The 15,799-nt window shown below is 39.2% G+C and overlaps 1 protein-coding gene across 1 annotated transcript; it reads left to right on the forward strand.

Annotated features, from left to right (window-relative positions):
- The first annotated feature begins 744 nt into the window (after positions 1-744).
- On the forward strand, positions 745-1,912 carry LOC119420646 (gap junction alpha-3 protein). The gene is made up of 2 exons (XM_037688065.1): positions 745-1,540; positions 1,571-1,912. The coding sequence occupies exons 1-2, from the start codon at positions 745-747 to the stop codon at positions 1,813-1,815; spliced, it is 1,041 nt and encodes a 346-aa protein (XP_037543993.1). The 3' UTR covers positions 1,816-1,912.
- Positions 1,913-15,799: the final 13,887 nt, after the last annotated feature.

The raw sequence follows: 15,799 nt of genomic DNA on the forward strand, positions 1-15,799 counted from the left end.
TGCATTTGTTTTGATGTCAGCTGATTTTCTACCAACTGTACATTTATGAATAGAGCCTCTCTTGGTCGTAAAGTACGTCAAACAGATGGTGAGGTCCTCCATTAGTCAACAGTGTCTCTCTTTCTCTACTTAAAAATGACAAGCGGAACTATTTTTAAATTAGTTTGCGGAAACCATGGGGCTCGGTGTCACAAGATCCACATTGAGGCCGACAGTCTTACCAAGGCTGCTACAGTGCTCTCTATTACACTCAGTGAGATGTCCCTTTCCTTTCCTACAAGCGTGCAGAAACACAACCTTCAGGAAAACAATCGGTTAATTCATGATGAATCGACTGGCATGTCTCCAATGGTTTGGTTCAAACTAAAGTAGTCTTTGACAGAGCTGCATCTACAAACGACGCCACAAGCATAAAGAAATTATGCATTTATATGCACGGCATACTCTGAATTTATTGCATATTAACAGAAATTATTTTAACATGTCAATACAAGATAATAATTAAAGAATACATTGTCTACACCAGGTTTTAAACTCATTCAAATCTAACCTAAAATGTACAAAACACACAAAGGTTTCCAGCTTTTTATAGCAATTGAGAGGGCTAAATTTTTTTATATTGGCTTGATTGTTTTTAGATCCAGGCTGCTGTTCTTTGAGTGTTTCTTTTATGAAAGTTCAAATACGTTGTCCCGTTTCTTTATAGGTTTTGCTGATTAAGCCGAGGCTTACCTGTGAGCCACTATGGGGGACTGGAATCTGTTGGGGAAGCTGCTGGAGAGTGCCCAGGAACACTCCACGGTCGTGGGCAAGGTCTGGCTCACGGTCCTGTTCATTTTCCGCATACTGGTGCTGGGGACTGCTGCGGAGAAAGTGTGGGGTGACGAACAGTCCAGCTTCACATGCGACACCAAACAACCTGGTTGTCAAAATGTCTGTTATGACAAGACCTTCCCCATTTCTCACATCCGCTTCTGGGTGATCCAGATCATCTTTGTCTCCATCCCCACTCTTATTTATCTAGGTCACATCCTCCATCTGGTCCGCATGGAAGAAAAAGAGAAGGAGAAACTGAAGGAACTTGCCAGTAAAAGCGAAAACAACCAGCAGCAGTTAAGCAATAAGACCAAAAAGGCCTCAATTAAGGACAACCAGGGTCATGTGCGTTTGCAAGGTGCACTTCTTCGAACCTACGTGTTCAACATTATTTTCAAGACTCTCTTCGAAGTGGCATTTATTGTAGCGCAGTACTTCTTGTATGGGTTTCAGCTCAAGCCGATGTACACCTGCAACCACTGGCCTTGTCCTAACATGGTGAACTGTTATGTCTCCCGGCCCACGGAGAAGACGATCTTCATTCTCTTCATGCTAGCAGTGGCTTGTGTGTCCCTATTACTCAATCTGATTGAAATGTACCATCTAGGTTTCACAAAGTGTCATCAGGGGCTACGCTACAGAAGATCAAAGGCTGCACTTGAGGCTTCCAAGTCCCTAAATGAAGGAGTCAAGCCCTTTGCTCCAAACTACACCTACTTGACAGGTCACTCCGTGATGTCTGAACCCTTCCCAGCTGACTCAAAGTACGTCATTACTGAGCCAAACTCTGCCTACAACCCTTACAACAGTAAAGCAGTGTACAAACAAAACAGAGACAACATGGCTGTGGAAAGGAAAGGTAGGGGAGAGGGCGACGATGTGGAGAAGACAAAAATATCCAGTCCTGTGTCTGAGACTCCTGTTGAAAATCAGCGCAAAAATAGTCAGTCAAGCAAACACAGCAACACCAAAGGCAGACTAGATGACCTGAAGATCTAAAGACGTTCCAATTTTTATTCAAATGCTCAAGAATGACAAAACTAAAACTAAATAAAAAAAACTACAGCTGAGAGATTAAAGACAAACGACGTTAACGCAACAGGGATAGTAGCGCTCACAGCTGAGCTGTGTTGACCCGAGTTGTTTTGAGTTGAACTCGCTGGGTTTAGTTGACTTCAAATTAGTTGAGTTTACCCAAGTTGAGACAAGTTGACTGGTTGACTTTAGTTAATTGAGTTTAGTTGATTTGAATTGAGTTAACCCGAGTTAAGTTTACTCGAGTTGAGAATAGTGGACTGAGTTGAGTGGACTTAAATTTAGGGATGATTCATAGTTTTCAACATTTTCACAAGCATACAAAACCTACTCTTTTTGGAGACCTCCCTCCCCCTTATAAAAGTGTGGAGAAAAATATTATTGCAATTCTTAAGTACTAGCAATAAAATCACAATGGAGTTGCTCTCGTCTAACGTCACCTTTTATTATTGGTACACTTTCCGCATCCAACAGGAAGTACTTTCCCCCTTAGACATACTGGGAACAACCTCTGACTCGTGGAGTCAGTTTACAGCCAATAACAGAGACTTCAGCATAAATGTCAAACCAAACGAGAACAAGACATTAACAAGAACAACCAATTTCCACACTCAGAAACATTGCACACATACTGTAATTGCCACAGGGCTACCCAACATCCTTTCCAGCTAGTCTCTCTGGGATGCTACAATAACGTATTAAATTAAAATTACTGTCACTCAACATTTTCACACATCTCTAAACTGTTCAAAATGTACAAATACAGGCATACAGATATTTATGATAAACTAAAAACACCTGAAACTGACGCTCTTACAGAGAACTTGGTGAGTTTTGGGGAAAATAAAGTTAAGTTAAACTGAAACACACAATTGTTAACATCTGGGGCATACAAATATTAATCTTTTGGTGTTAATATTCTTTAATTATAAGAACGGTAACACTTTATAATAAGGTTCACAAAATTTGATTAACTACTAAGGAAACTAACTAACTACTGGGGAAAACAAAGCCAAGTCTTGTTAGGGGACTACTGGTTAATTACCTTGTAAAGGAAGAAGAACTAATCAAGAACTAATGGGTAGTTACCAAGGAAACCAAAGAGAAATGAATCAGGAGCTAATGAGTAGTTAACCAGTACTTACTAGGGAACACACAGCCAAGTCTTTTTAGGGGACTACTTGTTAGTTACCACAGGAACAAACCAGTAGGTAATGGTCAGGGGTTCCTACTTGGTATGATGCTTCACTACATCAGTGAACAAAATAATAGCCAGGCAATGATTTGGTATCAGCAAGTGACAGTCAGACATAGTTAAGATGACAGCAGTACAAGATTATGAAATAGATAGTCTTTCATCAATTGGTTTACAAAAGAGAAAATCCAGTAAAATCAGTCATCACTGGGAAACACTGGTGCAGGGTTTATTCAGAACCAACATGGAGAATTTTCCCTCTGATTCTGTGGTAACTAACCAGTAGTCCCTTAATAAAGCTTGGCTGTGTGTTCCCCAGCAAGTACTGATTAACTACCTGATTAGCTCCTGGTTCGTTCCTGAGGTGTTCCCTAGTAGTTAATCAAATTTTGTGTACCTTATTGTAAAGTGTTACCATTAGAACTAATGCAGCTGAAACATGAGTCTTGACACACAGTCAGGCTGTGCCCTCCTTCGATGGTGAGCTCTCTTTGCTGTGGAGCAGGAGGTGGCTGTGTGCATGTGTGGTTCATCTGCAGCGTGTCTGAGTGCAGGGAGCTCTGCTCTGAGCGCTCGGAGATGGAGAGGGGCTCACAGCTGAGCTGCTGCTCCCTCAGTTTAAAACACTGCTTGCACCCGGGATCACCGTACATCAGATGATGTGGCAATGTTTGCCATGAGGGAGCAGCATGTTGCTCATACAGGACGCATGCAAATGGTCAACTTTCTTTTTTCTTTTTTTCCATTTTGAAAAACATACACCAGTTCATGCAACCCCAGTTTGTGTACTTGTGAAAATGATGAAAACGGAATCCCTCCTTTACTAAAGTTAAGTTTTATTGACAGAGATGAGTTGATTTAGTTGGGTCGAGCTCTACTGAGTTGACTCGAGTTAAGTTGACATGGGTTGAGTTAAGATTACTCAAGTAGAGATTAACTGACTGAGTTGACTTGATTTAGTTTAATGGCGTCAAGTTGGGTCAAGCTGTGTTGAGTTAAGTTAAATTAAGCCGACAGCACGATAATTGTCATTACTGTAAAAGTCCAAAAGTCATTGCTCAACTGAAGGCTCTGTTATCTTGTGTCTTATACAGCAATTTAACCAACACCAACAATTTCCTGCGGGATCAGTAAAGTTCTGTCTTATCTTATTTATGGCTAATGGGGCCATTTATTATTATTATTGTATTTTATTCTAGTTGAAAATAGACCTGAAGTAGAGCATGTACAAGAAAGACACAAACTGTTTAACTTAACTTACTTGGTAGTGTACTGCTGCACCACGTGGTGAAATCTTAGCTTTTGTTAAGACAGACGTTTAAAATAATTATCAGGCTAAACAGCCTGATTATGTTTACTGTAAGGTGTTGAACATAATGAGACTTTCTGTGTTTAACAGTTTATCTTCAGCACCATTCACTCAGATTATAATGTTCAGATGATTGAAATCGTCTTAAAATGGCTCAATGCGTTTGTTGTTAAAAATCTTTATTTTGTTTCATTGCAGACAACATGTTACTGTGTTTTTCTTATTGTTTACAGAAATTTAACTTGAAGGAAAACTGTGAAATGCACAAAGAAAAGCTGAACATTTTTTCTCAAATGCGTCATATTTTTATTATTTCTGTCACTAATGGTTGCTTTTAGCAATATTAGCATGATAATACCTAAATATTTAACGTGCAAGTTAAATATTTAGGTACAAGCTAAATATTTAATTAGCAAATTAATTTTGGAAATTCAATGTTTAGCTTGGAAAATAAATATTTAGGTCCGAGCTATTAGCAAATTAAATATTTAGTTTATAATTTAAATGGTGAGTTTGGAAGTTAAATATTTAGCTTGGACAATAAATATTTAGTTTGAAAATTAAAAGTTTAGTTTTGAAAATAAATATTTAGCTTGGAAATTAAACACTTAATTCACACCTAAATATTTAGTTTACTAACTAAATATTTGAAGAATTTACATATTGTGTTTAGTTTGTAAACTAAATATTTCTCTTGTAGATTAAATATTTACTTTGGAACTATGAAATTTATAAATGTTTGAATAACATGGTGAAAATATGACAAAAAAACTAAAAAACTTTTTTTCTCATGAAAGTCTAAATAAACCAAAATATTGCTGTTAATTTTTGACTGCAATTTTACAAACAGCACCCCATATCATACAGGGTAATATCATAATGCTGTATACCTCATCTTATCCCCTGTTTTTACATTTTGTCTTATTTTATTGTGTTGTAAGATAGTATATACTGTAGTACAAATTAAAATATAAATAAAATAGTTTTAAAAAATCTTGCAGGATTTTAATGCAATAATGTTTCAGAGCAGAAATATGAGCAGAACTTTTTTTCACAAACGTCTTATGAGAAATTTCTGTTTACAGCAGCTTTAATTCATCATATTTGGGGGTGAAACTAAAGTTTGCTAAGTATTTGATGTTAGCACATTAGTTTAGTTTATGAAGTTATAAATAAAATCATTTATATGCTTGAAAGGTGTTTACATGACAGTTTTTTAAATATAAACTACTCACTAAATTTAAATTGTTACTCTTTGCAAACAATGACTGTATTGATAATTACCTTTTTTTAATCTTGTGCTTGTTTAAATGATCAGTATCTAAACTATTCTTAATTTTTATCAACATTTTTCTTTTGCCATTTTGCAAGTTTTGGCCTCGTGCTTTTTCCTAATTTTTCTTAACGGTCATATTGATGCAAACATGGACCCTGCACGAAAAGATTTCTGGTTTATTTATTGACTCGAGTTTATTCATAAACTGTTGAAACTGAAAATAATGACATTGTTAGAAAAATGTGTTTACATTTGTATTAAACTGAACCAGCTACGAACATGTCTCATTGTGCCGTGTTTGTGATGACTTGTCCCAAAAATGATGCTCACCAACACATCTAGTGGTATTTTAAAGTTTGTCTCCTCAAGCAGAAACGTATCAGTGTGTTTATTGATCGAAACATTTTCATAAAACACAATTTTCTCACCCAGTTTAACGGTAATTGGTAACAACAAAGAACCTCTTGTGTTAAATGGATACAGACGTATGGGATTTAATTGAACAGCCTGTAAGGCAAGATTAGTTGTAGAGCTTTATTTGAATTAATCATCTTAAACAAGCGTTTAACTAAACTGCAGATGGTCAATATCTATTTAATACTTAATATTTAGTTAGTTCTGCAACAGTTTATTAATTCATACACAGTCATCCCAGATTATCAGTTCTGTTCGGGCGTTTTTATCCTGACTCACACAGATGAGTTGAGTTTAACCCTTTTCCACGCACAAACCATGACTGACGAGAGCCGAGCTGCAGAAGGCTTCCAGTCTGCTGGCTATATTTAGGTGTAATCTCCACTTCAGGGAGCATCAATGACAAGAGGGGGTAGCAAACCTCAAGTATGTTCTGCATCAACAACAATTTAAACTATTTAATTCTAAATTAAAACAAAATGTCCCAAAGCAGCAGTGACTTTAGTTTTGTATTCTATGTTAAAAAAGGCAAACTTATTGAATAATGGATCATCTTTTTTTTTTTTACCAGAAGCAGTAAAACATCAGCAGGTTTTTTTTTTAAACACTCGTTGATTTGCATATTAACGCTATATTTTGACTGTAAACATTATTATTTCATTACTGTTTTAAGTAGTCATAGTTTTAATAACTATTTTGTTGGACTTTTTTGTCCTCGTCGTGTTTCTGTCATGTCTGTTAAAACGTTTTTTGGATGAGTCTTTCATTAATAGGTATATAATATATTTATATATATATATGTGTGTGTGTGTGTGTGTGTGTGTGTATAACATTATATATATACAAGAACCTCTCAGATTCCCTGAGCTTCCTGATGTCTCTTGGGAGAGCAGGTATGAAAGCTCAACAGGTGACAGAGGTTAAGGTCAAGACCTCTCGGTTACAACTGGATGCAACCAAATCTCTGAGCCAAAATAGCATTTTCGTTGCAGACACCAATCGTTGCCCCGCTGCCTCCTGAATTAGGGAGACGAGTGCATACTTTTACACAAGTCAACCAGGTCAAAGAAAGTATCAAAACTCTAAGTGTAAGAAAAAGAAGAAATTAACAGCGTACGTGCAGCTTTTTAAATATCTGGATATGAATTAATTTTGTGTGAATTGTTCCATTTAATTTTGCCACACCTACAACACTGTAGAGAGGTTAGAAACTCTCCAGGATCCTGGGAACTGTGTTATTTGGTGTATCTGCCTTTGGTAGAACATTCTGTGACGTGGTGGGGTCAGACTAAGAGCTATTTGAATACCTCAATGAAAAGAGGCCAGTATAGTGAAAATAACCTGACCCAGACCAGGTCAACCAGGGCATTTCTCTGGAGCCAGGTCTGCAAGAGAGCTAGTTGATAAGCACATGGTGACCAAGTCTAGTCTGTGACCACAGGATGTCACCCTCTTGTAGACAACAAAACTATGGTTAGTCATGGTGTGAGTTAGTTGAAGATGGGAGTTGAGGTGAAATAATCTTTTTTGTAGGAACTGGTTTGTGGGATGGGGAACGTTACATCCCTGCTGGATAACCTGGTCTGTAGGGTTGGACCTAACCAACATAGAGTTGAATGGATTTCTATACATAGAGTTGACTTTGGAACCAACTCCTTTAAGAGGAACGGGACTTTTTCACACTCTGAAGTTGCCCAGGGACAAAGTGGGTGTGGGGATACTCACAGGCACCTGTTTGGAGTCCTCCATGGTGAGAGGATAAGTGGCTCCAAGCAGCAGGAGGGAAGAATCTTACTGTTGTTTGTGTATGTGCACCGAACAGCAATTTAAACAACTCTGCCTTTTGGAGTGTTGGAATTGGAAAAGGTATCTCCTGCCGATTTAATCAATATTGTGGGGGCACATCAGTGCCATTGAGGGCAACAACAGAGTTACCTGGTGACTGGGATTAACAGCCTTTCAATTTGAACCATGTTCTGTAGTTGGACATATGTGCTGCTCATGAATTGTCTATCATAAGCACCATGTTAGAACATAGGATGGTCCATTAGTGTACTTGGTACCAGGCCACCTCAGTCATATCATCAAACCTGCTGACTTGGAAACTCTTCTCAAGAGAGGGCCAACTGATTACCACCCAGACATGATAACCCCAAACAAGTAATGATGGTGAAACGAGATTGCCTGATTGAAGTAGAACCCTGTCTGTGACATCTTGAACTCATGCCTTGGGAGTTTTTCCTACATCCCAGGGAAATTTTAGATATGGTATCTGGACAAGCCGTGTTCAGAGCCCCTATTAAAAAGGCAGGTTTGAGACTGTAGCTGTGCCCAGATGGTCATTGGTGCCTCCTGTGGAGGTAATCAATGGACACACTCACCAGTGGAGAGGTAAGTTGTCTAAAAAACGAAAGAGGTTGTTTGGTTTGTCCAGTGGTCTTAGAAAGCAGCTGATAGGCGGTGGTCAAAAGAGCAGCAGGTGCAATGACCTCTTTTTTTTGTAATTGAAGCATATTTTTATAACTGCAGGTGTTGCTACCTGCTCTCCAGGCTTCTGTGTGAACTAAGTGTATTCTTATGGTATTTGGAGCTACAGATAAAACCTGACAAAACAACAGCCAGTGCAAACATTTACATATATCATAAAAATGTCAAACATAGACATATAGAAATTTGGAAAAAGCATATTTTGCAATAGAAAACATTGAAACCCTGACACTACAAGCCTTAAATTACAACATTAATCCCATAATACATGCTATACTAGCAACGATATGATGCATTTATCAATTGATGTCAGCAGGTTGTACCATTCAGCTTCATGTCTATGCTGCTACTATTTCATCCAGCCATCATCTGTCTGAACTCTTTGAACACAGGAACACATTGTTGCTTTTATTTGAAATAAAAATAAAAATTGTAGCAACAGAATGTTCAGTTCAGTTTTCCCCTGCTCAGTTTCCTGCTCTTGCCCCGCCCACTCTCACCTGATCCTCATTATCTCTCCTCAAGAGTTTGTCATTCTTCTTCATTAGACTTGTCTTTATATTCTCTGAGTCTTAGTCTGGCATTGTTTGCCCTCATTGCTCTGTGATCTGTTCATATTTGATTACCGTATTTTTCGGCCTATAAGGCATGTTTTTTTTTGTGCATAATTTGCATGTCCTGTGACTTAAAGGCCAAAGCAACATATTTATGTATTTTCTCCCAAATTTATAAACCAATTTTTGGCTGAGGTATGATTGTTTTTATTCATTCTGACTGAAGAAATTGAACACTACCATTTTCAGCCACTAGATGGCAGTCGAGCAGTAAAGCATGCCATTGTATCATGTATGAGGTAAAAGTGGCTATTAATGACACAACTGGCTTGCCATAGCCTGCCGCCGCCGTCTGCCTGGAGCAACCGAATCAGCTTCATTTTGCTGCACCGCCCAGGAGAAATGTAGCTGATTTGACCATTGAAGTGGATTTATTAAGTAAAAGTTAGACTGAGCACATGGTGCTTTACTATAATTTCGAGCAAACAAATAGTTGTTTTTAAGTGTTAATCTTGTTAATTTTTTTGTTAAAGTCCTCCCGTGCACACTCCCATGGCTACCATTTGGCAGCCCACCGATTTTTGGCACAAAACCGGCCCACATTTCCAGGTTGTCAATGGTGACGCGTAACAAACGCGATGCGTCAGTGGTGATGCATAATAGATGCAACGTATATGGCGAAGCAACGTAGTTATGGATTTTTCTACTTTATTGTTTCCCAGGACATCCTTGTAAAAGAGATTGATGATCTTAGTGGATTTCTTCCTGGTAAAATAAAGTAATTAAACATTTTTTTTAAAAATTGACATATTTGGACTGATGCGACTTATAGGGCGGAGCGACATGTACGGCGGAAACTATGGTAGTTTATTTATACTATAGGGACAGTGGCAGCTAGCAAAATTAAAAGTGAAGCGGACATTCATTTCCTGAATCTCTGGCCAAACAAATTTTACAAATTGCGTTACATGTTCTGTGGAAAAATATCTTAATATTTAATTTATTACTGGGTTGTTGTTTTTTCTTTTTTGTGCCTTTTTTCTCTCTCCTGCAAGGTTGTGTGTCTCGTGAAAAACTGTCCAGTCTAATAAATCTGAGAAACAGATGTCTCCCATCCCCACCTGACAGGTGCACATTTTCTTGTACTGGATTTCTAATTTGATTTGAAACAATAATTCTGAAATAAAATTCCAGATTAACACAATAAAATGGGAGAAAAAAGTGCATTGAACTAACTCTAATAAATATAAAAAATAAAAGTGGAAAATGATGAAAGAATAAATCATTATTGATTCAAATAGTTGTAAAAACAAGACTCAAACCCACCAAATTCTGATTGCTAGACCACTGACCCACCACAGCCTCACACACTGACAGACCATAGAACTATTTTAACAAGTTCCTACTATGGTATCAAACATCCTGTCTTTTTGTTTCTCCTCTGTCCTATTCAGGTGTCTGTACGGGCCCCCTTTATCTGCTCCAAATAGATTATAACAAAATATCTCCACTGTTGGACTCAGCAGGTTTCACTGCAGCTCGAGCTCACTGAGGTCTAGGGATGGTAGTGGTCATATTGAAGCACTGAAACAGCCGAAGGTGCCCACAGGGCAGAAAATCTGATGCCTGTAATGAGACTGCGTTGAGGCTGGCTGTTGAAATCACTGGCGACATGTTCAGATCATCTTGACAAACGTAGTTCGGTGAATAAACCACTACCGCCCCACAACAGTAAATAAATGGACTGTACTTATTAAAGCGCTTTTCTATCTTATCAAGTTACTCAAAGTGCTTTACATTACAATCTATGCCCTCATTTACCCATTCAAACAGCACTCTACTATATTTATACAAAGAATAATCAGTGCTTTATTCAGAGATTCAGAGAGATTTATTTGTCATACACACCACACATGGTACAGGAGGTGGGACGAAACTATGCATGCAGGGTCCCTGTTACATCCAACATAAATATCACATCACATTCATACACTGATCATCGGAGGCAATGAGGGGTTCAGTGTCTTGCCCAAGGACACTTCGGCATGTGACTGCTGGTGGACTTGAACCCCCAACTCTTGCATCGAAGGACAACTGCTCTAATCACTCAGCCACAGCCACCCTACATGAACAAGTTAAAAAAACTGAGCATTAACCCCTAAGAGTAATCTAAAAAAGTTAAATCTGGTCCTCTGGACATTCAAAAAAAAACAAAACAAAGCAAAACAACAAAAAAATGTAGAAACGTTTCGTCTCTCGTCCGAGAGACTTCTTCAGTCTGAGGTGCTGTTTTCAGCTCAGTCTTTTAAATAGCACCTTCTCAGAGTGGATCAACCAGTTTTGCTGCTGACAACCAAAACCAGCTGATCACATGCTCAAGAAGGACCATCAGCCTAACAATGGATCATTAGCACACTGATGGCTGTTTACTATTCACAGAGGGCTGAGTGATACTAGCAATCACAGCATTGTAAGAGGGGGACAGATGAACCCGGAGGCCTCCACCCCTGTTTAATGATGGACGGTTTCTTTTCACAAAGATCGCCTCCTTTACTCCTCTCTCAAACCATCGTTCCTCTCTATCCAGGATGTGAACATCTTCATCCCTGAAAGAGTGACCGCTGGCCTGGAGATGAGTGTAGACCGCAGAGTCTACACTCAGAGCAATGTGGATATCCTAACTGGGCCTTCCTAAAAGCAGAGAAGAAACCCAAACAGGACTCCAGTCAGCCATCAGGTGAAAAGGAGGAACCCAGACCAGTGGTCATTCCATATGTTGAGGGAGTATCAGAGAAACTGAGACGTTTATTTTCTAAACATAACGTCCCAGTGGCTTTTAAACCCCAAAATACATTACGGCAAAAACTGGTTCATCCCAAAGATCCAGTCCCCCGGCATAAACAGAGTAATGTTGTGTATGCTGTTCAGTGTCAGGAGGGCTGTGATCAGTCTTACATCGGGGAAACAAAACAGCCACTGGCCAAAAGGATGGCCCAGCACAGAAGATCAACATCATCAGGCCAGGACTCTGCGGTCTACAGTCATCTCCAGGCCAGCGATCACTCTTTCAGGGATGAAGATGTTCACATCCTGGATAGAGAGGAACGATGGTTTGAGAGAAGAGTAAAGGAGGCCATCTTTGTGAAAAGAAACCGTCCATCATTAAACAGGGGTGGAGGCCTCCGGGTTCATCTGTCCCCCTCTTACAATGCTGTGATTGCTAGTATCACTCAGCCCTCTGTGAATAGTACACAGCCATCAGTGTGCTAATGATCCATTGTTAGGCTGATGGTCCTTCTTGAGCATGTGATCAGTTGGTTTTGGTTGTCAGCAGCAAAACTGGTTGATCCACTCTGAGAAGGTGCTATTTAAGAGACTGAGCTGAAAACAGCACCTCAGACTGAAGAAGTCTCTCGGACGAGAGACGAAACGTTTCTACATTTTTTTGTTGTTTTGCTTTGTTTTGGGTTTTTTTGAATGTCCAGAGGACCAGATTTAACTTTTTTAGATTTTTCTACCTGGATTATTGAGCATGCATCAGGATACCCTAAGAGTAATTTTAAGCTCCACTGTTAAAATAGTTGAAAACCACACAGAACAAAATGATACACAGCAATTTCAGCAAAGAAGTAATTTATATTATTTATTACGAGGAACTACTTTGTGGGACAAATGAATGAATGAAGCCCTAAGCCAAAACTGAGTGGTGTGTCTGCATTTCAGTGCAGTGAAGAATGTTGAGCTCTCCATGTAGCATTATGCCTGATTCCAGGTCAGCTCTATTCCAATTCACACCTTCATGCAGGTGACCCCAACATCTCTCTGTGAGCCAGACAGACAAAGAGCCTAAGGAGCCTCCATTGTGGAGCGAGTAGTTCCAGTCTGATCTGCATGTGAATCTAACACAACCAGGTCTCATGCAATTCAATAAACCTTGGAACTCCACACACTCCAGACATTTTTGAATTGATAAAGCCACCCTGATGGGAATCAAAACATCTTCAGCTTCAGATTAGAAGTCCAGTTGTTTTGTTTTTATCCTTTTTTTGGACTGAAATAAAATCGATCAAAAATACACAAAAAACGGAGTACAGGGAAAAAACGCACACCTGCAACAGGAAGAATATGCAAACTCCCTACAGAAAGGCCGGGAAGTGGACCTGCGACCTTTTCGGTGCACAAACCAACATTGGTTGCACAACATTCCATCCCTGACAAGCTTTTGAACAGTTTATGGACTTCAAGGTTCAAGGTTCTTTATTGTCATTCGCACCACATGTGGTACATGAGGTGGAACGAAATTGTTTACACAGGGTCCCAGTTACATCCAAAAATAGAAACAATATAAATTGTAAAAAAAATAGTAATAAGGATCTAAGCTATAAACTAAGAAATACGCTAAACACTAATAGTGCAAAACAATATGCCGAACAACAGCAGCATGAACATGAGACTGTGTGAATATCGTACTCGCCGTTGTACACGTCCCACCACTGTATAAGACGCATCAGTCCAAATATGTCTAATAAAGTGGGAAAAAACATAAATATATTGCTTCAAATGTGTAAAGCCATGCTGCCTGGGAAGTGGGAACTCCAATTCAATTCAATTCATTTCAATTCATTTCAGTTTATTTATATAGTGCCAACAGAAATTCTCTCAGGGCACTGGACAGAAAGCAGACTGGTTTGAAACACATCAACATGGTGCTACTTACAGTAATATGTAGATCCTGTTGGCAGGCCTCAGGCTGATGAAGTCTTTCAGATGAAAGACGAAACGTTTTCTTCCAAAAAAAGAAACTGTCCGGATGACGTGATTGAACTTCGTTGTGATTTATCTGGATGATCGAGACTATTTACTGTTTTTGATCCTCGGGGGAGCATTACACCTTTGTCTGGTTTAGAAACATGGAGGTCTGTCGCTGCTCACAGAGACATTCAACCATGTGTCAGCGTGACAGAATCAGTGAATAAACATACCTCAACATTTTGCACACAACACATTTTTCTCAAGCTCTCTTAGCATTACAGTAACTTTGTGATGGTTTGTGCTTTTAGAAGAATTCCAACTATTTCTAAAAGCTGAGAAGTTGCACTTTACAGCCACTGTAGGTTTATTATGTTGACCTCAATGCATTGTAGCAGGAAGCCCATGAAACAGCCCCTCTGTATTAGAGTTACATTCAGGCCCAAAACATCTGACCCGACCCAGCCCCAGCCCATAGCCATCATTTCCGAACCCCACCCGACCCGACGAATTAACAGTAATTACATGTCCGAACCCGAAAAAAACCACAACATTTTTAATTAAGCTTTGACTGCTTATATAGTTATTAACGATCAGCGGACACGTGTAGCTAATGGGGCAGAAGATCAGAACTGAGGGGGTGTTTGTCCTTTCATGGCCGTCAAAGTGCATTAAATCCCTGCTTCTGCCTGCATTCTGCATTATTCGGACACGGACCCTGCTCTGACATGTTGGATATTTTGGGATCTCACCTGTTTGGGTCGTCCGCTGAGTGCAGCTGAATCTTTTTAAATTACACCACCACCTTCTAAAGGAAGGAACAAAGATGTCTCGTTTGTTTGAATGTCTTTCTTTACTTTAACTAAAACTTTTATTTTTTTTACCTCTTTCAAGGCCGGTCAGCGCGCGGTGAAATGACTGCGTGTGGCTGATGATTGTATGGCAAGCCATGTTGCTAAATAAATGGATCATCAGCCACGCATGTCCGTTGATGCAATCAAAAGCTCAACACCGGCCAGGCCCACACATTAAGCACATTATTATGGCCCGGCCCTAATCCGAGTCGGGCCGGGCTCCGGGCTCAGGTTCAGGTTCAGGTTATAAATGACAGCTCTACTCTGTATCCCCCTCCCACACAGACACCACATGGTAGCACAAGTGACATAACAGGTAAGACAAACCGGCACTGTTTAAATACATGACTTGTCTTACGCAGGACGTGGGACAGGAGGGGCAAATTTCGGGTGTCCCACCCAAATCGAGATGGTTGGCAGGTAAGATGTTCTTTTGTCTGTATTTCTCATAGTCTCATCCGTCCTACGCTGTCATAGCAGTGTCACAAACATTGATGCATTCACTGCATAGAACTAAAAACACTACAATCGTGGTGTTTAAAAGTCCTGCTTGAAGGAACAAAACTCCCATCTTCATTGGTTAGCTCCACCAGGAGTGTTGAGAAACCCAGAGTGTTGTTTAAAACAGCTTTCATAAAACTGGATGGATGACTTCAGCACCATGACAGGTAAAACGAGAAAAATAGTTTGAGCGATGAACTGCCTTCACGCTAACTCAGAGTAAAACAGAGAGAGCAAATTTTTTTTTACCAACTTTTAAAGTGACGTATTGATACAACTCTTATTGTAGAACAATGAAACTAAATATTAGTTTCACCATCGTGAAGTCCTCAGTGACGTCCACACTCTGCAGGTAAAGATAACAGGTAGGCACAACTTCAATTCTATTTTTCATCATTTATTTTTTTCCATTTTACGTTTTTTCGTGAGTTTCCTGAACTAGTTTATTTATAAAAACTGTAATTTTTGGTAAGGTTTTCATGAAATCTGTGCACAAGTAGCTACATTAACAAGCTTTAAACCACACATAAAGAAATACATTCACTCATTTCCTTGATTTACCTCTTGTTGAGACACAATTGTAAAAGAGACCTGCAATACACAAATAAA

Source organism: Nematolebias whitei, chromosome 14 (genome assembly GCF_014905685.2).
Source record: "Nematolebias whitei isolate Nwh7 chromosome 14, NemWhi1, whole genome shotgun sequence".
NCBI classification, from domain to species: Eukaryota; Metazoa; Chordata; class Actinopteri; order Cyprinodontiformes; family Rivulidae; genus Nematolebias; species Nematolebias whitei.

Excerpts from the sequence above, each read along its gene's own strand:
- LOC119420646 (XM_037688065.1), top strand. The coding sequence starts at position 745 with ATGGGGGACTGGAATCTGTTGGGGAAGCTGCTGGAGAGTGCCCAGGAA. Across the intron at positions 1,541-1,570 it reads AAACTACACCTACTTGACAG|CTGACTCAAAGTACGTCATT; the intron begins GTCACTCCGTGA and ends AACCCTTCCCAG.